The sequence below is a fragment of the Hoplias malabaricus genome, chromosome 14, assembly GCF_029633855.1.
Source record: "Hoplias malabaricus isolate fHopMal1 chromosome 14, fHopMal1.hap1, whole genome shotgun sequence".
In the NCBI taxonomy this organism is placed as follows: Eukaryota; Metazoa; Chordata; class Actinopteri; order Characiformes; family Erythrinidae; genus Hoplias; species Hoplias malabaricus.
Window position 1 is genome coordinate 27,239,451 of NC_089813.1, and position 26,991 is coordinate 27,266,441.

At 38.1% G+C, this 26,991-nt stretch overlaps 1 protein-coding gene across 2 annotated transcripts in view; it reads right to left on the reverse strand.

Moving 5' to 3' along the window:
- dock8 (dedicator of cytokinesis 8) overlaps positions 1 to 26,464 on the reverse strand; it is a 66,648-nt gene extending 40,184 nt beyond the window's left edge. The window contains exons 1-5 of one of the 2 annotated variants that reach the window (XM_066643354.1): positions 26,228 to 26,464; positions 11,835 to 11,949; positions 2,878 to 3,053; positions 1,591 to 1,662; positions 1,397 to 1,505 (exon numbers count right to left, since the gene is read on the reverse strand). In XM_066643354.1, the coding sequence (XP_066499451.1) occupies positions 1,397 to 1,505; positions 1,591 to 1,662; positions 2,878 to 3,053; positions 11,835 to 11,949; positions 26,228 to 26,280 (525 nt within the window). In that variant the 5' untranslated portion in view covers positions 26,281 to 26,464. Of the gene's footprint in view, positions 1 to 1,396; positions 1,506 to 1,590; positions 1,663 to 2,877; positions 3,054 to 11,834; positions 11,950 to 12,439; positions 12,493 to 26,227 lie in introns of those variants that run through there. The other variant, XM_066643355.1, reaches the window with a different exon arrangement.
- Positions 26,465 to 26,991: the final 527 nt, after the last annotated feature.

The window sequence follows — 26,991 nt, forward strand, 5'->3', positions numbered from 1 at the left end:
TAATTAAGACTTGGCAGGCTGAGATGGGAGCAGGAGGACTGGGAGACTGAATGAATATTCATGCTTCATTGTGCTGGCCCTTGGCTAGTGAGACAGGTGGGACAGAGCCAGGCTTTTGGGGGGAAATTTTTCCTCTTCTTCTTCCAATCTTCTTCCAGTCTCTTCCTTGGTTCACTATTTCTACTTTTCTTGCCTGAACTAAAGTTATAATGGTCTCTTCTATATTTAGTTTGAATAAAATTAAATATCAGTAAGTGTAAATAGAGCTGGGCGATACGGTCAGAATATTGCAATATTAATTATTAAATTTCAGTCAATATGATATAATTCTGATATTGATATGAACAACACAAAAGCCACAGAAAAACTGCCCAGAACAAACAAGAAACATGACATCAACATCAACATAAACCTCTCAGCTTTGTCAATATTCATATTTTTAAACTAACTTTAAAAACGAGGGCAGTGAACAGGGCAGCACACAGTAATGACCATCAGTCAGTGACAGAAGCTGCAAATAATGCATATTGGAATATTGAAAATGTGTTTAAGAATCATTGTTATTGAAATATTTTACATTACAATATATACTGATAATGAATTATTGTCCAGCTCTAAGTGTACATGTCTGGTTATACCTGGCCTTGTAACACAGTCAGGCCTCACAGATAGGACGGAGTTTCGCATTCCAATAATTGATAATATATACTGCTGTAATGGTATATGTTCAAAGATTAATCAAAGATTCTCTCTCTTTTTAGTTCAGTTCTCAATCACACAAAATTGTAAAAACTTTATATATGCGAAGAGATGCATGATTTTTCTTTACTCAGTTTTTTTTGTAATTTGTTACAAGCAATATTCCGTCACTATCCAAAGAAAACCTGTATCTCCATTTTTGTTGATCTTTAGTTTACAACATCATTTGAACACAGCTGTCCTTCACATTGTGTAAAGGTTTCATAATGAATAAACCAAAAGAACTGCTCCAAAATTAATGTTTTCCTTCTCCTGTAAAGTAACTATTTTTAAAGATGCACATTTTTGATTGGAGAGTGACGATAGGTTATTCACTTGCGAGATATTCTCCTCTACAGATAAACATACTTAAAATATGTACATAAAAATGCATTATTAAAGCATGAAGTCTACTGTATGCAACATACATAAAAACTGAGAACAATGCAGACAATTCTTTTTTAAACAATATGCTAACCAGCAAATGAAATACTTAATGTTTGTCGCTATTTCTCATATTTATAATGCTTAAACTGTTTTGTAAAGTCTTAGGTTTTCACATGTCTCCCTATTTAATATTGTTTGGACCAGACATTGTGGCATTTGTTAATGAGTATTTGTTGAGTGCTGATGCAACAGCAGACATGGCTGTATTTACCAGTTCCTCCTGATTCTCAGGCTGGATGTCTGATTCAAACACCTGTCTCTGTAGCTGCTTGTGAAAACCTGACCTCTCTGCGTACGCACTCCAGCCGTCCCCTTGGCATCTGAACAAGAGTCAAACACAACAGTTTCAATGGTAAGCCATGATTTCAGAAGAACTTCTGACATAATTCTGAAGTCTGTGCTTACCTTCTGCTGACCACCAGCCAAGGCTGGGTGTAACATCGGACACAATCTCTAACATGGGGATCCAGGTCCACCCTGAAAACAAATATGTATGCACACGCACACACGCACACACACACACTTATTTTATGCTTTATACACTTGCTTTTATATACATTTTTTATATTATTAACATTTTATACTGGCCCAGAATTCCAGTCATGTTATTATAGCTTAAGAAAAATTCTATAAATGAGTTTACATTGTCTTGAATGTATTACTCAATCATACACCCATTTATGTGCTTAAAAAATTTTTTAAACTCTAAATTGACAAATAAGATAATACTGCCTTACACAGCAAGTACATTTGGATAATTCAATCGTAAACACAGACCAGATTATTGTTACATTCTGAACACATACATTTACAGGAATGTGCTTGTCTGAAAGTTGGTGTATGCTTAATATTCTCTAAAACAAAATAAAGTGGCTACAGATTATATAAACTCTTTGTTCATACAATATAATTTATTAGTGTTGAATTGGAATGGAAGTCAGATGCTACTATGACAGTAAACGGACATTGTCTTAGAAGGGATGAACAGCAGACATTTTTACAGATTTAGTTGCATGTGGGCTGTATACTGGTTATTACTATATTGACAACAACCCTGGAGCCACTTATGGAGTCTATCTTAGTCCAGAGCAAAGTAGAAAATAATATATTTTTCATTTTAATTAAAACTTTGCTGAGGGTTCAAACTATCATTTGAATACAAACCAACAATATAAATGAATTACACAGCGAAAATGTCCCTACTGACTGACGTATATTTGATAGATTACTTTGTCTTGTCCAGAGGTCTTTCTGAAGTGGACCACACAAACCATTCAAAAGCAACCACTTTTATGAGAGTAATTATTTAATTACTATTTTAGTCTATAGAGTGAAATTCCCATGAGGCAAATGATCAAGATCCTCTCCATTTACGCTACATAGAGTGTCATAACATAGTCATAAAATTTGAGGCATCAAGGACACTTGTTTTCAGCATAATGGCTGTTTCATAACATAAACGCATATATTTGGACAGAAAGTCTGTTTGCATTTTTAGGGGGTCTTAAGGGGTTTTATGTGATGTGCATCAGGATTCACGCATGTTCTGATGTACCACACTAACACACAAAAAGCACCAGATCAGGGATGCAGTGAGTCCAAATTTTATCTGAAGTCATTGGGCACAAGGCAGGAATACACCCTGAACGGGGAACATAAAACCCAGTGCAGAAGGTAAAAATGCGAACACACCCCTCCTCAGGGATGGAGTGGCGGATGGTCCGACACTCCCTGTCCAACAGGTCCACATCCAGGTCATCGTCCGGGAACTCTCCCAGCTCCTGCATGAGCTCAGCATCTCCACTGCGCAGCTGCGTCATCAGAAACTCCTCCACATCCACTGGCTCCACTGCGTCATATGTCTGAGGCTAAAACAAAGAAAAATTTATTTATTTAAAATTTATTTTGATAATTACCATACTTTACTGTTATATACAATATCAGTCTATTTGCACTAGTCAATACATTTAGAATGGACAAAGGCCAAGGTCACTGTGTTTCTCTCTGTTTTCCACTGTTTCTGTCTCAGTGGAGATCAACTCTTCAAGCCCTAATGACAAGCACTAATCACTATTTGCCTTTGGCTTCTTCCCCAAGCCATTTCTCCAACAAGTCTGTTGTATATATACATGTTAATGCTCATTTACTGATTTAGCATATCACGAGTACAGTTTGACCAATTTTATGCATACATTACTAAATAAGAGTCCCCAACCATCCATAATGTTGTGGTCACTGATGCACCCCCATTCCATGAAAAATGTTGGCTTTTACGTCTTTCACCAATAACACTCTGGATGGCCCCGCCGTTTGCCACACAGATCTTAACATCAGTTTTCCAGAAAACAAACTGAAACGTGGACTCATCTGACCACAGCACATGTTTCCACTGTCTTTCAGACCATCTGAGCTTAGCTCAGGCCCAGGGAACTTGGCAGCATTTCTTCATAGAATTCATATACAGCTTGCTACTTTTGTAACAGAGTTTCAGTTTGCATTTCTTGATGCAGCGGCGGAACACGTTAAATGACAACGGTTTTCCATAGTACTCCCCAGCCCATGTGGCTACATTATACACTGTAGCATAATGGTTTCCTATGCAATGACCTCTGACATCTCAGGGCATGCAGGTTCAATGACAATTTCTGGCTTTGCACTCCATTTCAAACACAATGCTCTCACATGTCAACAATTTATTTGTTTATTGTGGAATGTTACAGAATGGTGCATTTTCTGTAACTTTTGCTCATATTTTACCCCTGTTCCAACTTGTTTTGAATGTGCTTCAGGCATCATATTCAGAAGCTGGTTAGCCAAGTGAATTAAGCGAATTAAAACACACACACACACACACACCTATTGTTCCTATTACCATTTCTATTTTCTTCTTTCTATTATCACACATATTTCAATATAAAAATAAACTGCTGGTCAATCAACAAGACAATGGGCCTCCTTCATTGTCTGCACAACAAAGTTGCACATCAACTGTTCATAAAACACTTTTTAGTAAATATCTAGATTCATTAAAATGTTCATAATAAACAAAAATTTCCCCTTCTCTTGAAAACGCATAAAATGTGCGTAACATTTGAAAGACAATGAAAGTATTATTTCATAATACTATAATACTATAAATAATAATTAACCAAATAATAAAATGTATAATAAAATGAAAATTCACTCAGAAATTCAATACATTCTTTTACTACTCGTTACTCTGGAGTTTCTCTCGACTTTCTCCAGAGTTCATATGTGAAAGTGGTTATACAATTGTTGTACTAATAAATCCAGGGTAATGTAGCACTTGTGAATCTGATCTAAAAGTTTTCTGGAAGGACCAGCTTACTCATAAATGATTCAAAGTTTCTCATATTTTCATGAAAGTTTCATGAATTAGGCCCAATAGCCTATGCGCATGGTTTACATTAAGCTAGATATAGCACTAATTCAACATATTCATGCTCAGTATTCATAGCGATGCAATCAGAGAGGGCCAAAGCAAAAAGTAAAGGTAAAAATCCTCTCATAGGTAAAAAGGCAAAAAGTAAAGTTAAAAAGGCAAAAAGTAAAGGTAAAAATCCTCATCTTAAATCTGCCTCAGATGTGTCAGGGCAGCTCATTCCTACAGTATTTTATTTCTGGACCTGAACGTGCCACCTCTGGATACAATATAAACCATAAAAGTCAACAAACAGACCAAGCTGGTTAAAATCTTGAAAGAATCAAAGCACAGATTCATCATAGTGTAACAGTTACAGACTGAGCCCAAAAGCCTAGACACTGGGGAAGGAGACTAGTCTGTGAACTCCCCACACTTCAATAAACATAATACTCAAATATTTGTTTTGCATTTGTTCGGAAATGTCTCTAATTTCATTCTGTAATCATTAAGGATATGCCTTATAAGCACACATAAAAAAAGACAAGAAAATGAAATGACTTCTGGAAAAAGACTGGGAGGGATGAGGCACAGTGCATGATTTTTTTGTTTCTGACAGCAACTACTTAAACAGCACAGATGAAAGTATGCACTGCCTTCAGTAATATCCAGCTATTAACTCAGGTCAACAATGGGTGGACATGTTGAGTCATGACTGTGCAAAAACAGCTCCAGACGTGTTGATGAGTGCCTTTGAATCAATGTCTGCAGCTCTAATTCATGCATACACATGTACAAAAACAAGCCCCAAGCTTACTGGGACCCTTAAGGGTCTTACAAAACAGAAAATTTTTTTTGGGGAAACACATACTTTTGTGAACTCCTCCACAGCCCTATGTAGGAAGGCTTTACATTTTTCAAGCAGTTACTCAGCACCGAGCATGGTCACTACATTCACGTACAGCTGCTCCAAAGCATCCCATTTAAAGCCATGCTTATCTAGAGAGATCAAACAAGTGGTGTGTGCACACCACTGAACCTCTGCCCATAGTATGTGCACCTTAAAGTAGCTGAATTCAACTGGAATTTATTTTGAACATATAATGTTTCACTTTGAAAGCATAACTTGACTTACTGCCAAAATACAACAGCTGAAATGAAAAAAACATTTCATTCAGTTTTCCATGAGCAATTGAACTTGCCGTGACATGTTTGATGTCTCAAGTTGGATTCTGTAGTTTGGCGCTGGAGCTCCCAATACTGAACATTGCTGAGAAGTAATGGAAGCTTATTTTTCACCAATTACCACAGTGTAAAATGCATTTCTGAATCACCACACACTTGTCTCAAAATGTGTTGAGCTGCTTAGTAATCTCAATAGACTTTATGTTGCATGAGACACTATCCCCTTTATACCTGGTAAAAATATCAGTTGTTCATTGGTTATTGATGTGTTATATTTACAATATATTTACAATTATTATGAAAAAGGGTAGGGCTACATTATTAAATTAAGTGGTATTTTAATTTGTTTAACTGCTACGCTGCCTTAATTTTATGATTCTGTCTGGCATTTATTTTTTTGTGGATGGTTGTTTGGCATGATGTAGCGGGTAAAAATGCTAAGCATGTCAGGTGAATAGGAACGCCCCAAAAATATACCAGTAAACAGTTAAAAAAAATGTTATACCACTTTAGTTAAATTGTTCATCTCTCTTCAGAAATCTCATTTTATATGGTTTCTTAATACATTTTTAAAAAATGTTTTCCTGAAACAAGTTTGAGATTATGCCCTGTGAAGGACTGGCGGCCCCTCCAGGGTGTATTCCCGCCTTGCGCCCAATGATTCCAGGTAGGCTCTGGACCCACCACAACCCTGAACTGGATAAGCGCTTACAGATAATGAATGAATGAATGAAGTTTGAGATTATACAGAACTTTCTTTGATGAGAATAATATTGTAGTGAGTAACACTGCTGACCTACACATAGCTGGCTGGGTTTCAATTCACTGCAAGGGCAGGACACCATGCTAAGGGAATAAGAGTCCTGACCCCTAACAGGACAGTCCTGAACAATATGGCAAATGTTTTGTAGAAACCTGCTCTGACATGATCCAACATATTTTGAGGTAAGATATTGATGTTTGATTAATAGTTTTGGCCACACCACCACAAATGCCACACCACCTCATCACAAAAATACCAGGGGACAATCGCTCCAAAGAATGAAGTTCCACTGTTCCAGCACTCACTTCTGGGGCCTTGTATACCTCTCATGCCCACACTTGGCATTGATATTGTTGACCTTGTGTGCATCTGCTCCGGAACATAACACTTTAATGTTTTATGTTTAGTCTGTAGTTACATTTTTATAGATAACAATATGTTACACGGGGTCAGGCACCACATTACCAAGCTCAGTGCCAAACATAAGGCTAACTTCAGACACAAAGCATGTACTTGCTGATTAACTACACAGGGCTAAAGGAAAATAGTCTGGAAATATGTATAAATTAGACTCTTTGGATGAACTATTGCCTTGAGTATGATCTTGAAAGATATGATGTGAATGTCAAAGATTAAACTGGTAAGTTGTATAATGCTGTTCATGCTCGAGGTCTGTGTAGGCCCTATCTATTGCACAATGTTCCGCTTCAACAGTTTCTCAAAACTTAGGCAGCAAAATTTTGCCTGCAGGCAAGATTACACCAATGTTGAAGGTATGACAACACTATCTGCACATCTGCAAACCTCGAAAAATATGGTACAGATCTAAAACGGCATCAACAAATAATCCTTCAACCTGGGAGATTCCACAAGTCTCATGTGCCCCAGAGTGTTTTCTTTATTCAACTTGAAAACTTAGAAATAGCAGGACACACAGTACACTCTGAGACCATGATTCTAGATTCTGTCTGTTGGGACAGAAAGTTATAAATTCCAAAGCACAACCATATTGAAAATAAGAAGTCTGTATTTGGCAATCTATCTGGTGCGCAATCACCACAGTATTACTGCTCTAGAGTTGGTCACGGTACAGTAACAGTCTTTAAGCATCATGTGAGCTGAGAACAGCATGCAACAGCCTCAGTCTAAAATACATAAGCCTGGATGAGAACACTCTCAAAGCGAGTGATGAACACAGCACCCAGAGACTCCATGCCATTCTCAAAGGAAACTAATCCTTACAACATTCCTTAACACAGAAAATGCAATCTCACCAAGCCTAGCATCAACATACTGTGATATAGCCCACCTCATTCAACCTACTGAAACCCCCCCACCCGGCATAAATGTCTCGCAACAACCCAGTTTCCGGTTCTCTAGAACAGCTACCATGATGGCCCTGTATTTCTCCCTTTCACTGATAAGAAAGAGCTTTGCTCCCACCTAAAGCAAGAGATAACAACATATTAGTTTAAATCGAGCAGGTGCATCTGCAAATAGAAACTGCAAATATACAAATATACTCACCCAATATTTTTACGGCCAGTAAAAGGGCAAATGACAAAATGGCGTTGCCCGGAAACAGAAAGTCTGCCTGCTTGTTTCTGCACAACTCTGCCTTTAAGTTTGAGCCGCAAATTGACACGGCATGTGGTTAAACTTCTGACAGGGGGATGTGACGCCATCACCACTTCCTCTGTCAAAATCTAGTGAAAATGAAGAGGCAACTAATCCAGAGGGTGGCAGACAGTGTCCACAGAGTGCCATTAGTCAATGCAGAAAACTACAACCCTACTGCCCTGTGGTGCAAGACTGCAGGGGCCAAAACTTCCTGCATTGGGCATTATGATGAGCGGTTAAATAATATCAGTGAAAGTAAAAGCAAAATTTACTTACTTATTTGTTATATTATATTATATCTATTCATTCGTACCAATTGTCTGAGAAGTGATTTTAGTCCTGTTTCTCCTTAAGTAATTTATTTTCGCACATATGTGAATGAAAACAATCAGTGGCAGTAACCACTATTGTAAGGCAGTTCAAAATGCTGCAACACTGATTAATTTTTGCTCTAATGCAGTGGTTCTCAAATTGTGGATCTCATACCACTAGTGCTACGTGAAGCAGCAAGAGGTGGTATGCCGAATGACCTTGAAAATTTTACTAATTAATTAAGGAATTTATTCATAACTGAACAATCTAAAGTTTGTATGTGTAAATAATGTAATTTTTCACAGTTTTCATAATTTGTGTTGTAGAAAAATACGTGCTACGCATACACCAAAGTTTATTACGTCTGTAAGGGAACGACGTGTGGGGACAGCGTTCCTCAGCTTTTTTTCCAGGGAGGGAACGCGATCCTCCAGTTTTTTTTTTGTTTTTTTTTTGAGTAATCCGTGTAAAGAAAGCCCAGTTTCGGTGCATTACTGGATGTACGACAATAAGAAGGCAGAAGTGAGCAATTTGGTTTTTATTATAAAAAGGGCAAAGCAAAAACGAGACAAACAAGCCGAGACCAAGCCCGAGAAATGCTCCCAGGGCCATCATTACAGCCCTAAAACAAGGTTTAATACAGCGCCACCCCTTCTTCACCTGCTATAAGCACAGAGAGTCTCTGTGAGCACCTACCCCAAGCCCCCGGGGCACTGTTTTCACCTGTAGCATATTAAAGCACATAACTGATATTAAATTGACCTCTTCACATTTAGTTTTTTTTTTTCTTTCAAAACTCTTATTGCCAATACATTTTATATGTTCTCATGAATGTATGATGTTTGAAGCATTCAGTTTTGGCCTATAGCTATTTGTATTCTCTCTACAATTTTTAGTAATTATTTTAGTTAGTTTATTAATTTATTTTATTTTGTGTTAAGCATGCAAATTTCAAGTAAATAAAATCAACAAATCATGCAAAAATTCAAGCAAGGTTTTCCCTTATGGCCCTGGAACAGAGGAAGAACCAGAGGCGCACATGTTTCTGTGATTAAAAATCACAGGTGCTACCTGGAGGTTTTGGTTTGATAATGGGAGGTACTTGGTCTAAAAAGTTTGAGAACCACTGCTCTAATGAAAACCTTGCAGTGTATTACCCTTTACATTCCTTACATATTAAATTTATGGACTTAACTAGAAAGATGTTACGTGCATTACTGATATGTATTGTGAGAAGATAACTTACTTTTGTGCAATACAGATAATCCATACCTGTCCTTATTTATACCTTTCCCAAAGCCTTGATAGTACTGTGCAAATGAGGGAAAGTTTTATAAACATATAAACTCTGAAGTAAATAACCACACAAATATGATGGACCCTCACCTAAACAGAACAGAATTTACTTTCATACATAGAACTATCTTAATTTTGCCTTTTATTTATAGTATTCATGATTGTAGGCAGCTGTATTCTCCTGGTTCGTTTCAAGGTTTTTAACCATATCAGTTGATAGTTTTTGTTCAGTGTAAAAGGCAGGGGCAGAGACAGGTCTTGTAAATTATGTGAGTTGCTAGTTCCTTTTCAAGTAAGTACTGAAATGACTGTAGGATTTCTATTTGTAACTACTCTCCAGTGAGTAAAGTTTTGTGTGGGATTTAGAAACTAAAACAGATGTAAAGAAACGAGAAATAATTTTTCCAGGAAACAATAACTAAAGCCCATCTGACTGTAGTTTAATTTGATAATAAGATTCTTATAACAGATTTTGCATTACTATTGCAAATCTTTCCTATAGTAACAGTTTTGCTTTGTTTTTAATTTACTTGCTAACTATATTACTGAACTACTATTTACTATTTAGCATTTGGCCCCATTCAATTAGTTTGCAAATGACAGATAAGTGAAATATGGGGATGCGTCTTGTATTCTGCAATGATGCATCAGTACTAATACAATATATTGGCCATATCTTTATTCCATTCCCAGTTTTACACAGCCATAATCATTTAAGCTCATTATAACCAGTACATAACAACATAATGTAATATGTGAAACAAATCACTGTAGATGTACAATGTGGGGTGTTTAAATTTATAATAACACTATTGTATGATTATGACACACTTGTTCCACCATACACTGAGGCCTGGTGTGTGGTAGCAGAATATTACACATGAGGATTATGCTGTTCAAAAGCTTCCAGCAGCCCAGCATCCCAAATCCACCCATATGAAAGATGTGTGTGTGTGTTTTAAAGGTAACTGGCAGTTGGACTGCTCTGGTAGGCTGTGCTCTGACCTATTTCCATCAGAGGGGATCAGAAGCAGGTTAGAGATTAACCACACACACTCTCTCTCTCATACACACACACACACACACACACAGTCTTTCCACATCTGTGTTCTATGTCTCTTACAAATACACAGATAGATGCACACACGGGCACGCACACACACGCACACACACACACACACATTTTCATTGCATCTATCCCACATTTCCTAGTGTCTGTCATACACACAAGCACCCATAAGTAAACACTAGAGATGGCATGGATGTGATAGTGGATGCTGCTATTTGCTGATATCATCAGATAATGCTGGATTGAATACTAAAGGAAAAAAAAAGACTAGATCCAAAATCTGAAATAACAGAATACTCCTTGTATGGTTGCAAAAGCACTACTAAATTAACATTAATACATGTATGAACACTTATGAAAACATTATGTAATACAAGAAAAGATGTAGGGAGTATTATAAATGTATAAATATTTAAAACATTTCACTTAAAATCTCTATGGTCCAACTATCAAAGCTTTTGTCCTATTTTCCAGTGATGGGGACTTCAATCCCCAGTGATGCCCATCAGTTGGTGGGTATACAAGTTTGTGGAGAAGTTTAGAGAGTTGACATCAATGTATATTTGCAAACACACAGCTTGTACAATCCTTCAAAAAGCAATGGCCAATACAATGGGGCACACTGTAGCAACTGAGCCTTCAAAATGCACAATGTATGTATTGACTAGAGGGGTATAAGGTCTCCCTCAACATTGGGCTTTGGAGCAATGGAACTGCAGACTCTGGAGTAATGGAGCACCATCCAATATATTTGGGATGAGCTGGAATGACGCTTGTCGTCCAGACCTAATCACTAAACATCAGTGTCTGACCACACTAATGACTGAAAGCCGTCAAATCCTTAAAGCAATGTTCCAATACGTGCTGTTAAACTTCTAGAATTACAGTACCATACACACACTCAGTTTTCCACTGCTCAGTGTATGACAGACAGATCAATAAATAAATAAATAAAACTGCAAACAAAACAAAGAAAAGCACAGTGTCTCAGAGGCAAAGAGAAGAGGTGAAGATGAACTCACTATACTGAAGCAGAAGGATCCAGAAATGTTGGAGCTGTGGCGCTGGTGAACGCCGGTGTTGGGGGGACCATGACTGAGACCACTGAAGTGCCTCCGGATCTCAGCAGACGAGTGTCTGAGAGAGAGAGAAAGAGAGAGAGAGAGAGAGAGAGAGAGAGAGATGGAAAAGGTTCAGTTCTTCAGGGAGAGTGTCTGTAGATATAGCAGGTGTTTCTGGGTGTGTGTGTGTGGTTTTTTGTCCGCTTCCTTTCCCTGGTAAAGTGTTTAAGATACTGACAAACCACTACTGCTCTGGAGCTATGAGGAAGACCTAGCTAAACAGGCGAGATGATAACTATATCTTGAGAAAAAAAACTGTTGGGTGACGACAACTCAGAGCAGGCTACACCTAATATGCATGTGAGCATATTTTGGACGGTTCAGTTCTAGCCGAACAAACAAATATATTATTGATCTTGTTTGCCTTGGTCAGTGTATTCTAGCATTATTTTAATCTTATTATTTCAAAATGTACAGAAATTCTTCTGAAAATATCTGCAGTACTCCATGTTACTGCTGCATCATTTAAGGTGAATTTGAAAATTTGAATAAGAAGCTTACTTTACTTTTGTAACAAGATGGGAGTCCGACTTCATTCGTTCATTTTCTGTCATCAGGGACATTGGATTCTGGAGAAGGCTAAATGCATTAATGAAAGTGCTACAAAACTAAACACCTCGAGTTACAAATGAGTTTCTGTAGTAATTCAAACAGTGAATAAAATCTTCAGCCACTTACAAACAACTATTGTTTTTTCCCATCAAACATACCATTCCAAAAACGTGGAGCTTCTGAATGTAAACAAACCAGAGAGAACAGTGTTTTCCCTTTAAGTTCATGGCTAAATCTAATGCAATTTACAAATATATTTTTCATCACAACCTGCAGTTGTGACAGTCCTATGCTCTGAGCACTACAACGCACATGTGTATGTATTTGTAGAACATGATAAAATGGACCTAATAAAGTAAACAGTCAGTGAATACCAAGGAAGTAAATAAATGTAAAGGTGTGGTTTGCCACATGCTGGTATGTGGTCTACAAACACACATGTTATTAAAGCCTGCATCCTGAAAGTTCATGCAAATACTCAAAGTTACAAAATAGTTCTGTCTTATACAAACTACACATTGACAGCATTAACATGGTTGGCTGCAAAGTTTGTCTGTTCCTGATCTAATGACATGAAACTGAATGGGTCACTATGAAGCAATTATCACCATTCCCAATTTCAAGTGCTGGCTAGAGGGGTATAAAACCCTGAGAAATGGACAACAATTCAAGTGGATCAAAGAAAACCATTGTGTGTGTTTTTATCTTGGCAGATGCAAGTATGAACACAACACAATGAAGATATTTTCAGACTAATTGTAGCAATTGGCATCACTACACTACAAACCTGTCTTCAGCTAAACAAAGCTTGAAATCATTTGGGCAATGTGAGGAAGCATTTGCACATCATTAATGATGGCTGATGTGTGTGTGTGTGTGTATGTGTGTGTGTGTGTGTGTGTGTGTTTCTGAACACCTGTGCTTTCTAGCCACATTAATAAACTAAACAATGACCCACGTTCTAATGATCTGACATTTAATAAAATCTTGTAAACAGTTCTAATTGTAGCAAGGCACATAAACACCATGTTTTGAGCCACAGCAATGTAATATAGTACACATACTGGTCAGTAACACAAAACAGACTTTACTCTTTACATTCATCAGCCCAAAGTAAATGTGGCTACACAGCGAATTGATTATATTAGCTCTTTTCTTCACACCTAATCCACTTCATTCATATTCACACAGCATCGCTGCCAACAGACCTTCACAATGCTGCCTGTTTTCCTCTTGGCTCGTGCACAGAGAGTTGCAAAATTAGTCGCTCTTCCCCAACAGCCTTTAGTTCAACTGCACAACACTGAGCCATTGTGCAGCCAGTAATATAAAGCCCACCCCCCAAACCCCAAACCCCAAACCCCAACACACACACCCCCACCCACCCAAAATGGGTCAGTGAAAAAAAAATGATTTTCATTTATTTCATTGTCTACTGTTGGGAATACTGAGCCTTTAATCACTTTTATGTTGTGCTAGTCAAGCGCTACAACTGTGCATCACAGAAACTAATGGCTCTCTTTAGGCAGCTCTTAGCAGTAAATGATGTTTGGGCTTTGCAAACTTCAGTGAGGTCCTGAGATAATATTTCTCATTACAGTTTCACTGGCAAAGACTGAAGTACATAATCTCTCTAATAAAATAAGACTTCTAATTAATTCAAATACACTTAATGTACAGCAAGTATCAAATGTCTGGAAACAACGGATTCACTGTGTTTTTCTCTAGATTTAAATCACAGTTTTGAACATGTTAAATCATGTTTCTGGTCATATTAAGCCTGACTGATTATATATTTAAAAGAATCACCTGTCTAAACCATTGTTATCCTGAAACCTTCCATGAGACGTTTCATAGCGAGTACAAATGAGTCTAAGGTCATCACGACAAATCCTAAGCTAGGAATTGCAGGGTATGATGTCTCCCAGCATTTGGTTATGGAATGATAATATCTCAATTCATGTTCTTTGGGGTCAGTGGTGTTTGTGATCTAAACCAACAGTCCAACACCTAGTGTAACGTCTTCAGGGTACATTAAGTGCAGTTCCTGCAGCAAGGGGTGAGGATAAAGAGAAACCTTCCTATTAATACCCTCCATGTCAAAGGAATGACATGACAGATATTGCTTTGTGAGAGGACTAGCTTTTCGCATTAATTTCAATTCTAGGTTAAGAATGTTTTTCCTGAAAAGTTATTATTTCAGATTTTAGATGTCTACAGTTTAATTCTAAAATGTGGGAAAAAATCTTTTACGTGTAGATGTCTCCAAGCAGATGACTGGAAAAGAAAACTTTCTCTAACAAACACACATACACACATTCTTTAATATTTGTCTCAAAAGGTCGAGTCATGAGCGTCCAAATTCCCTGCAGCTGAGGGCAAAGTCTTAGAGCAGTGAACTAAAGCAAATATTGGGAGACTATTGAGTTTCTCTTCTGCTTCACTGAGAGTCTATTACAGCTCCCTCAACACATTCCATAACAGTCAGTTACAGTATTCAAAGATCAAAGGTCAACTTATGTCAACATGTGTGATTATTCTACACACACTCCCTACTCCATATGATCACACACACCCTCTACATTTTTTTGTAGAAAATATCATGCAAGAAAAAAAAATTATCAGAAATAATATGAAAAATATGAGACAAATTCCCAAAAAGGTGCGTACAATGAAAATCAATATGAAATGTGTACGTTTGCAGCTGTATTTAAAAATTATTATTTTTATAAAAATTAGAAAGGCATTTACTGGCCACTTTGTAAAAAAATGCAATTTATCCACTAATTTAAGTGCAATGACTGGTTGCAAGACATTTTGGGTATTTCACTCTCTGCATTGCACAATATCATCAAAAGATTGAGGGAATTTCAGGAAATCTTAAGCTCAGTTAAGTTTAATGTACAGAGCATGTTTTTTTTACAGTTGATGTCGTCACAAATTAGCTTTACAGAATTTAGAGTCTTAGCCATGAAAATGTGTATGAAGGACAAAATAAAATACTGTGACTTTATTAACCAATGATTCCCATTTTAATGAGTACACTTACTCTCCAAGAGTTTTTATTTGGGTTTTATATTAGAAAATCTCCCTAATATAATATATACATTATTACAGAGTAGCATGAGAGTCATGAGCAAAAGTGTACACAAAAGTAAAAAGCATCTGTCCTTAAACCAATGCAATTATATGTAATCCACTGTTTTACAGAAGTAATACATATTTGGTGCAGCTTAGTGCAACTTCCCCTGCCAAGATTGCAGAACTAAGCCTCTTCCTTTAATGTTTAATAAAGCTGCAGAACACATTTTTGGGAGGAATCTTGGACCAATCCACCATGCACATTATACAATGTCTTTGATGTCTAACAGGCACACACACACACACACACAAACACACACACACACACACACACACACACACAAACAAACAAACAAACAAACACACACACACACTCACAAAGATGCACACCCACTTTAATTTCTGTCAGACATACGACTGTAAAACTGTTTTGATCTTTTTATGTTGCAGAGGTCATATCATGACAGTAGACCATCATGTGCCCAGTGTGTGGCATATAAACAGAAACAGCTATGGTTTTAACCAAAATATTTAATTATGCTTATATTTAAACATAATTAGTTTAAAATATAAAGCTAATGCATCCAATGTTTGACCTTAAAAGTGTACAACAACTGCTTCTCATCTTAATTGTTGGATATTTTATTTTTAAAAATGTGTCTTAATATAATAAAATTTGGGAACTGGTGAAAATATACACATAGTACTGATATATCAAACCTCACGTGTACACCCTGATTGTTTTGCTCTGCTGCTTTCTGGACCAGCTTTATTCAAATAAGATGAACAAAGATCAGTGTCATTGGCTGGCATATTGAGATGAAACAGATGTGGTAAAAACACATCTATAGTAAAGTGTTGTGCTAATATTCAATACTTGAAAGCACACAGAGCAGGAGATACACACTAACGTTCCTGCAATGGTAAATTAATATACACTTTTACCATTCTACACTGTGTTCTTGAATTACAGTATGTTATAATTGGGAAGTTAACATTTATTCTTAACTTTTTTTTTTTACAGTATGTTCCTGTAAAAAGCAGCTGCCCAGAATTCCATGCAATCCCTACAGAAGGAAAATGCAACACAGAAAATGCAAGAAAATGTATAATAATAAGCTAATAATAAACATATATATTCTTTAGCTTTAACCATAATGTAAATGAATGTGTGTCTGATGTTGTTCATGTAAGACATGGAATCAGTGCTTCAGCTGGTTGTTGTATGTGTAGCTATAGCTAATGTATCTAGAGTGGGCTTGTGGGTCAGTGTTTCTGGACTGAAGTGAATCTCAGTCAGTTCACTGATACGTACTGTGATTTTATTGTAATGGATTTACTGTAAAATTACTCTATACATTCATTCGTTCATTCATTCATTCATTCACTCTCTGTAACCGCTTATCCTATTCAGGGTTGCGGTGGGCACAGAGCCTACCTGGAATCACTGGGAGCAAGTCGGGAACACACCCTGGAGGGGGCACCAGTCCTTTGCAGGACGAAACACAGACATACACCCACTTATAGACATTTTTGAGCTGCTACGCCACTGTGCCTCCCAAGATTCTGTAATTTAAAACATATTTTCTCACAATGCAACAGTTCAAAAGATGGGCTAGCCAACAAATCTGCATATACATTTACTCTAATACAACAAAACTTCAGTTTTGCAGTTAAAAGTTTATCTGTCCTAAAACTGAGCTGTACTACTGCCCCCTCAGCAGCCCTACATCCCTACTTCAATTACAGCCAACTACAAAACATCAGCCATTTTCCAAGATTGGTGCATAGCACATTTTGCAAGGTAGCAGCTGTTTGTGCAGTACACAAGCCACCAATACCAACAGTTCATAGTTTTATTGCTTGGAGATTTTTTATCTTTCCTCTCAGGGGATTTGAATTGGAATAAACCAAGGATTTTTTTTTTATAACTTAACCACTAACAAATGCGTTATGGGTTTCTTGATTAATGCTGAAGACTAAGTCAGTACGATTTTTTAGAAGATAAATCTCATAGGTAATAATCAGAGAGAGGCCTATGTTTCAGTTTCACTTGTGTTGGTTTTGTACGCTTCTCATAATAAAAACACATGTATATTAGATACGCAACAAAATATTTTACCATCTATACTACACTTTTACAAATTTTGCCTGGCCCATAAAAATCACTTTGAGATGTATTTCAGTAAATATTACACCTAAATTACATATGTCAGAAATAACAGGACAACAACTTTAGAAGCTACATAAAGAAACCTACCGGTCAAAAACACAAAAGTTAAAATGAATAGACTTTGTGTTATTCTTAGACAACACACTCACTGACAGTGGCCCTTTCACGTGGAAAAGTCATCAAGCATGCTCTCCACCCAATAAAACACTCACAAAACTTTCAGCCACGTTATGGTAGCCTGTCGACATAAGCAGCCCTCTGAAGCAGAAAGTAATTACAGAGCAGCCGAATCACCATGTTGATGCCTATGCATAATGCTAGTGAGGTCTCTCTCAACATAACAATAACACTTTTAATAGTCCCCTCACTTCAATCTGGAGGCAAACAAGTGATGCAGCAGACACCTCAACCAAGGAGAGAACATATCTGTTTTGCACTCCTTTACTTTAAAAGACAAAAGCATTTCAGTCTCGTGGTCAGCTGCTGCAGGGTAACACTCTCGTTTATTGCTTTCAGTTGCTTTTATCTATTGTATCTCTTATGATGTATTATTCAGTAATTAATAAGTTATACCTAAAATGGAACTAACTGTATGGCAGAGCTGCTTAACCAATGGCTCTAACACTGGATGACCTCAAGTTCAACAGGCGTCTGTTAGCCAACATAACAAAACCGGGCATGTTCAAAGCTTACACTTGGTTGTGTTGCATCTGTTCTACACTTGAAACAAACCTGGACTGTTGCTTTTGGAAGAAAATATAAAACTCTGACTTTACTGCCTTGAAAGCTAAATGGTCACCTGCAAAATGTTTCCCAGTAATACAATTTTGTCCATATTGCGCAACCCTGCTATTCTCAGACTATAACAATAAACTGCTAAAAGGCTATGTGTTAAATAGTTTGGACAGAGATTTGTTGAGCAAACTTCAAAACTATTCCACTGAAGCATTAACTAAATATAAATATGCACAGATTTCAACAAGTTCACCCTGTTGGAACCAGCCCAAGGCAGAACACTGTTTTAATAAGTGATTAACCACATCATGCCAAATGACAGGAACACATCGAGATCCCTATATGAATGAGGAAAGTGTCAACTCCAGTGTTAAATTTGGTTCTGTTTTCGTAAACAACCCTGGTGTAGCTTCCTATTTTTCAACTGAATCCTAAAGGGCCCTTATCACAGAACCCACATTTTCTGTGATTTTAATGTGATGTAGAGAATTTGATGTAGAGGTTTTCCAAAATGTTTGTGGGCAGCTGATTCATAGTTTCTTCTGAAATTAAGAGTATTAATAATAAATATTTCCTCATAGCTGCGGTAAAAGCTCCCACTCTTCTAGAAAAGCTTTACAGCTGTTGGATCATTGCTGTGTGTATTTGATAGTCATCTGCCACAAGAGATTTAGTGATGCCATTATTGAGTTAAGAATGCTACACAGTGATAAGACCCTTCAGAAATGTGAGGCATCCAACTCTGACCTGGAATCCAAGAGAGTCACTGTGTCTGGATGGGTAGGATGGCACTCCCTCTCTCCAAAACACTAGCCAATGTTGGCATCTCTAGCCCAATATTACATAGTCTGGAAAGTCTATGATATTGTGTAGAGGCATTCTGAAAAGAAGAAGTGACTGTATTCATGGGAGCTATGTAGATGGTGGAAGGAAAAAAGGAAGGTATATAAATTAGAAAGAAAGAAAGAAAGAAAGAAAGAAAGTGACCTGTGGCTATAAAATGTTCCAGTTTTTTTCTCCAAAACTGTATCTGATTTAGTGAAGCAGCACATATCTATTGAGAAACTGGACCCTCATAACTTCCTTGCAAGGTCAATGTCAGCGTAACGTGACTGAGAAAAATGGACTAGTGGCATGACACGAGCATGTATTTCCCTATAAAACAGACTTCCTGCTGACAGGAGGAATTCCAATATGCAAAACTGCTGTGTGTCTATTAGTACATTCCGCTTTCACTATGGCCATCCATGCCACCGCAAGTACTATATACAAACTGGACAAAGTCTCCACAGTTCGGCACCGACTCCACAGTTTCAATCACCGTGGCCTTAATTATCCTACAACAGCAGCTTATAACAATGGAAAAAAATAAACACACCAGAAAAAAGACCCAGCATCCCGTGTGGTTAAGCCACAAGCAAAGGAAGAACAAACCACGCTGTACACTGCAGAGCAAGGGTGTATTGGTGTGATGACATCATTTAAGCAAATGAAAGCACAATGACCACAGACGATGGAAATAAAAGAAACTGCTGGTGCCTGAGCGGCTGAAAGCTACCTGCAGATTGTCCAGCAATCACACTCAATGCTGAAGTGCTCTGTTTCCAAAGCACTTGTGCAAATGTAAGCAGGTGCAACTGCAGCAAGAAGAGGTCTCTGGTGAGATGAGGCAGCCAGATTGCTTTGTCAAATGAAGCTATACCTTAAGGAAGACTCCATAGAATTATTCCATTGACTGACCACTTTGGAACAAGTCTAGGAATCACAGAGTAAATTGTGATACAACAAAGACACAGTTGTTTGAGAGAACCATGACACTGTATAAAGCATATATTACTGGTTGATTAGAAGGCAAGATATTGAAAAATAAAATGTATTCTAGTTGTGGTAACTTTTGCATTGACCGATTAAGACACCGTGCTCACCCTTTTAAACAATTCTTTTAAAGGAAACATTCTGGAAAGGAGGCGATTCCCCATGTTTGTGTTCATTTAGAAGAGTGGTCACCAACAAGTTGGATGGAGATCGACAGGTCACTCTCCAAGGTGATTGTGATAAATCATGGCTGTTTCAGTTATTTCATTTAAGTTACTATAGCTGCGTCATTCTGTATCCACAGTGGTTTGAGAGCTACTTAAGCAGGGACATATAAAGCCATGGTCACACAGTTTTTGTGTCTGCGAATACATGTGAATTCATGTCCCTGACCAATAGGGCTGCGGCTCTGTACTCTCTGAGCCGACAGGGCGGCAGATGTATGCTGTAGGATAGTTAACAACATGTCAGAATACCTGTTTAGCTGATACAGACAGCCTCAGGCACTAAGTACCACTACAGCCAACACTCAGCTGTACATTAATGTAAGCAGTTTAATTGTATGTTATTGGAGGTGATATGACGTACACAGTGGCGGATGCTGGTCTTTCAAGGAGGGGAAGCTCAATTTCGGCCTACATCATAAAATGTGTTGGTTTATTTATACGTAAATTCTACCCTCCGTTCCTTTTTAAGAAAATGATCTGTGACCCTGTCGTACCAACAAGGCGTCTTTTCCAGGGACTTGACTAGTGTCCTGTCAATGGCCAGCAGAGCTAGGCTGCTTAAACAGCCTTGGCCCATGTGAAGTGTGTCCGCCTGTGCTCCCATGGATCTTTACACCAAAGGATTGCTGATTCGCTCATTTCGCTGTCAATCAAAAAGGGATTCAGCCTCAGACAGATCATCCAATCATCATGCAGAAGCTGAGCGTCCGGGCCAGCCCACTGCCCCATAGACCACCAGAGACGCTGAGCGTCTGATGGGCGGGACAAAGCCCAACATTTATCCAACGACTCGTCTCGTTTCGCTGCTTCCCTATTGAACTCTGTTTAAAGCACTGTGAAGCTGCGGGAATGATTGAGAGGAAAGCTGCATCTTTACCTGTGATAAGAAGCTGATTCTGAACAAATGTTAATCGCGTTGTAGTGCATATTTATTCAATGACATGTACACACAACAGTATATATTTGATCACTTATTTTTTTACATTTTAGGGGAAGCTGAGCTTCCCTTGCAGTCTTAGAGCAATCGCGGCTGGAAGTACACAGATTTATTTTTTTTAAGTAGCCTAAGCCTGGCATCTTGTACGTAAAAAGGTTGGTGACCACTGATTTAGAAGCTTCGCCTCTTTTAAGGTGGAACAGAATGTTTAAATGGCTTAAATTGGACTTGTCTGCAAGATTTGTTCACTACATTAATTACCATAGAAACTCATTTGGAAATGAAGTTATTTAGTTTAGTAACATTTTCATGCAGTTAGCGGTCTCTCCAATATATATGATATAATGGGGTCAGTTCCACCAAAAGTAATCTGTAACAGCAAAAATAATTCAGTGTTACTGACATTTGGAGCAGAAATACAGCACAGACCTCATCTATTGTCATGCTTTTCAATGTTCAGAGGTCTCCCTACTGTCCAAACACCTCCAGATGCCATTTCTCGTGGCTCAGCCAGAGACGCACAGAGAGAATAACTGAGCCAACTTGGACAGAGCCTTTCTTTTTTTCCCCCATTTACTGAACTAGTGCTGTGTACATACACCCGAGCATTTTTCAGCATGCAAACTAACTAGACGACTAGTGGTGAGGAAACATCTTTTGAATATTTTGAAACATATATTAAAATCACAAACATTACATTTAATTTTGTTATAGATTTAGGCTGTCTTGTCTATAGACACTTAATTGTATAGCATTATTTCATGAGCTGTGAAGTGAAACTAAGTGCACCCTATGGAGGGCATTAGTGAGAAATTAAGTGTTTGGTTGTATATGTAATAATAATAATAATAATAATAATAGTAATAATCAAAACAGTCTGGGTTTGGATCCTATGTGAGCAAAATCATGAGTGGTACGACAAAGCACCAACTACTGTAATGTGCCTTCCACTTGAAGGACACATGTCACCAAGCATTTAAAGTCATATTGCTATTGGAGTCCTCATCATGCATCATGAGACCAGCATGAGGGTGAAAAGCATGTGGGCCTCACCGTGTTGGTACAATCCTTCCCTCCAATATAACTTACATTTCTGTCCTCTTTCTTAAGCACTACTGAGTAACTGTCATTTCCTTTTTAGTCATGCCAAAGAGGAAATGAAACAGTGAGTATCAAATGAGCAAAAATAACTCTATGCAGCTTTGCTTTTGAATGTTGGACATTATGTTCATAATGGTGAAAAGAAATCTTCATGTATATTATCTCTGTTGGCGTTATCAGTGATGTGCTCAATGTTTTCAGCAATAATGAAAGTATATAGGTATGGAAATGTGTATTTAAAGTGCCACAACATTTCTAATATTAATGCATCATAGTCATTTTAGAGTTGGAATAAACGATTGTTCTACAGGTTACTTGGACCAATATAAGTCCTAAACCATATTTTAAAAACCTCTTGTTACTGAGTTGACATGTCTGTTTGTGGTGTTTTATATGGTAGAAGCCATATCATGAGTGAAATAAGCAATCAGTGTAATAGCTGGGTTTTTCCACTTTGAAGCTGCAGTATTCCTAAAACAGTCTCTTACAGGAGGATTCAGATAAGCAAGGCCCTGGACATCATAAACCTGAGCACCCAGCTGGTGTGCTGGGGCTTTAAAGCTGCATGAGAGCGGTGGAGTAGTAAGTGGAGATAGAGACAGGACTGGCCGAATATTTATAGATTTACACATACTAAATGTAGGCAAAGTGTAGTTGCATATAAGCCACCTTTAACACATTAGGGGATTTTTCTGTGAAATAACACCTGAATATGTCATTATGAGTAGAGATGGGTTTAAAAATGTTTAATCAATGTCTGTAGGGGGCAGCTATAGAATCCATTAATGCTGCACTTAATATCTAAGCCAAGGCTAGCGAAACAATAATGTAGCAGTTTCATTAAATATTGCCCTATAGTGGTATTGTAGATGTATTCTTTAACACCTACATGACGTAGTTATTTTGACTAAATAACTTTATTGCCAAATCCTTGACATTGATTATTCTGTTAGAACAGGGTGAAAATCAGCTTCATCCATGACCAAGTAACATATTTTTAGTAAAATCATGACTCGTGTAATAGTAAAGTTACTTTATTGTTGCTGTCCAATAAAAAAAATGCATCTAAAAGAAATGTTTTTGATACACAATGAAATTTTCACACAATGTGAAGAACAGCTGCTGTGTGCAAACGATGTGGTAAACTAAAAATCAACAAAAAGGAAGATACATGTTTTTCTTTGGGCAGCAACATTATATTTATCCATCCATCCATCCAATCCATTATCTGTAACCGCTTATGTCCAGAGCCTACCTGGAGTCATTGGGCGCAAGGCGGGAATACACCCTGGAGGGGGTGGCAGTCCTTCAGAGGGCAACACACACACTCACACATTCACTCACACACACACTCACACCTACGGTCACTTTTGAGTCGCCAATCCACCTACCGACGTGTGTTTTTGGACTGTGGGAGGAAACCAGAGCACCCGGAGGAAACCCACGCAGACACGAGGAGAACACACCAACTCCTCACAGACAGTCACCCGGAGCGGGAATCGAACCCCCTGCTGCGCCACTGTGCCGCCCACATTATATTTATATTACGGTGAAACTGAGAGAGAGAGAGAGTACTGAGTAACTTGGGTCCTGATGAAATTACAGCGCTTGTCAATACTCTGAAATCGGTAAGACAGATAAATTATTCTATTTCTGAGATCATTCTGGCCTAAACTCAAATCATAATCCTCCAATCAGAATTGCTCGAAATAGCAAAGGAGTCCAGAGCTTGCCTCCAAAAGACAGAAGAAAATTAAACACAAAAATGATAAATAACTAAACATAAATCACTACAATATAACTGAGAAATAACTTGATTATTTTCCTCACTGAAGTATAGTGGTGGAAGTGAAGAAATTCACTTGAAAATATTATATAAGTTGAGCAAATGTAACCAGTTCCAACACATCTGTGATTATAAGAATAAAGCCGTGATTGTATAATCTTAAAAAAAAAATATCTGGTCAGTAGAGAGGACAAACCTCTATTCTGTAGTATTTTCACACTGCAATGTCACAAGCATATGACAGCCGTTTTTATGAATGAACTACTGTATTTCAATGTGATACAAGATATAATAGAAGAGGGTTTTCTTATGGGTGTTTTGTGCTGTATTACTGAACCTCCGTCCGGCACAGTGGCTTCATGCACTTCCTCACCACCTGCTATGAGTGAGAGAAGAAACAATACTAACTTCCACTTTAGTCCATCTATAAGTGGATGACAAAATAGGGGCTATTCCTGAGCTGCCTTAGTGTAAGATCAGGAAAGAGGGTTCACACCAACAGTGGAAATGATACAACAGACCGGATCTTACTATTTAGAATGGGATGTAAGGGAATTAAATCACTGTTTTTTTTCTTCTTTCTCTCTTTAGTCATGTTTCTTTTTTTTTTTTTAACTTTTATGCTTTTGTTCTTTTTCATTTAAAATACACAGGCATAAGTGAAACCAGGAAACTTACAATTAACTTATAATTATTCACTCTTTTAAACAGAATATGTGTCAATAAACGTTAAACTTTTTTTTTGGTTTAAACTGATGGGTTTTTTTTTTTTTTTGGAAATCATTGTTGTGAAGTTTATGAAGCAGGGATTCGTTGGAGTGTTATGAACCAAGTCTCTTGATGTGTACAACACAGACAACATTCACATACAATTAAAATTACCAACTCATTTCCAAAATCCTTGTCAATTTCAGTCGCTCCACTTGCCATATGGGAGCACTATGTTGTTCTACAATTACAAACAGTACTCCATCATTTGCTCTACATTCGTTCTTTGCCCCATGTCACCCTGCACTCCAATGGTAAACACTGTTCAAGTCAAGGGTGGTGGATCACTCTCAGGGCTGTAGTGACACTGACACTGTAGAGGTGTGTTACTGTGTGCTGCACTGGTATGAGTGGATCAGACACTGCAGTGCTGCTGGAGTTGTAAACACACCTTAGTCCACACTGCTGATGTAAAGTCAGAGACAGTAGCCAATCTATTGCTGCGGTTTGTGTTAGAAATCCTCCAGTCCTACATTAGTGACTACACGATACAGGGGGGAGGGGCTAACAAAGTACGAAAGCTGCAGGTGGGCTACCAAGTGGTAAGTGGAGCTTAGAAACAAAGGGGTGAATGGCTAACATTATGTTAACTATAAGAAACATCCTATTACCAACTACTATGTAATGGTGATAATGATAGTGTGGTGGTAAATCTGGTAAAGGCTTTGTGTACTATTTTGCCTATCACTTTGCATTCATCTCTCCGCCAGGGACATGTTGAAACTATAGCAAAACAACGTCTCTGCCATCTGGGAATATTATATTTCGTGTAAGAACTCCATAAGTTAGCTTTCACTCTCTGGGGACGTCTGGTTCCTATCATTGCCACTGTAAACAACTCTGCCTCGGTAATTTTCTGCTACGGGGAATTTACGTCAAGCCACTCTTAAAAACTTTGGGGACATCGTAAGCGTTGGATGATGCAGAAATTTAGCAAAATCGGTGGAATTCACCTCTAAGCTTGAGAACGTGTAGCTGCGTGCTCCGGAATCTATCTCTTCCCCTCCCTCCCTTCCCATAAACACCACCTCAAGTTCACGTCTCAAAGTCCAGACTCTCTGAATTCATGTGTATGGAGCTTAGACGTGGTCAAATAACAGCAGAAACGAGAGGTTTTACCTGTTGAGTTTGAGAGCGAAGGCCCTCCGTTCTGAGGCCGGGAGAGTGGCCATAGCGGCTCAGTCCGAGAGCTCTCACGCCGCTTTAACTGCAGACGATCCCCAGCGACCAGCAGAGATCATCGCAGCCAGCATCTTTCTCTCTACTCACTCTATCAGTGGATTTCTGGGCGGAAACTTCCGCAACTGAACTCTCCAAACACTCAGAGTGGACACACGCTTCTTGAGGAGAGAGAGAGAGAGAGACTGTGGACACGCACTGAGAGAAGTAAGCAACAAACTGAAGACGCTGAGAGAGAGAGAGAGAGAGAGAGAGAGAGAGAGAGAGAGAGAGAGAGTCGTATACACAGAGAGTGGACAGAGAGGGACAGGATATATGAAATCCACGAAGTCAGCATAAATCCTTAAAGCCTCTGACCCTTCAGCATATGCGGGTTTTTCTGAGCACACGTTTTTCGTCTACTCTCTATTCGCTGACCCGAACAATTCGAATATTCGAATTCTTCATGCACACAGAGCATTCGGATCTGTTCAGTTACTGAGAGAGGTCCAGAAGCTGGTATGTGACTGGTCTTGGTTTAGACTGTAGTCCTTAACGGAATTCTAGAATATTCTTCTTTATTATTTTCTCCACGCTTACATCAAAACATTAAATGTGATACTTTGGCTACTCAGCAGTGGCTTCTGTCATGTAAGAACAGACAATAGTTTATAATTTGAGTCTGAAAATGTTGCTGAAAACACGTCTTCCCCAATAGCAAGGAG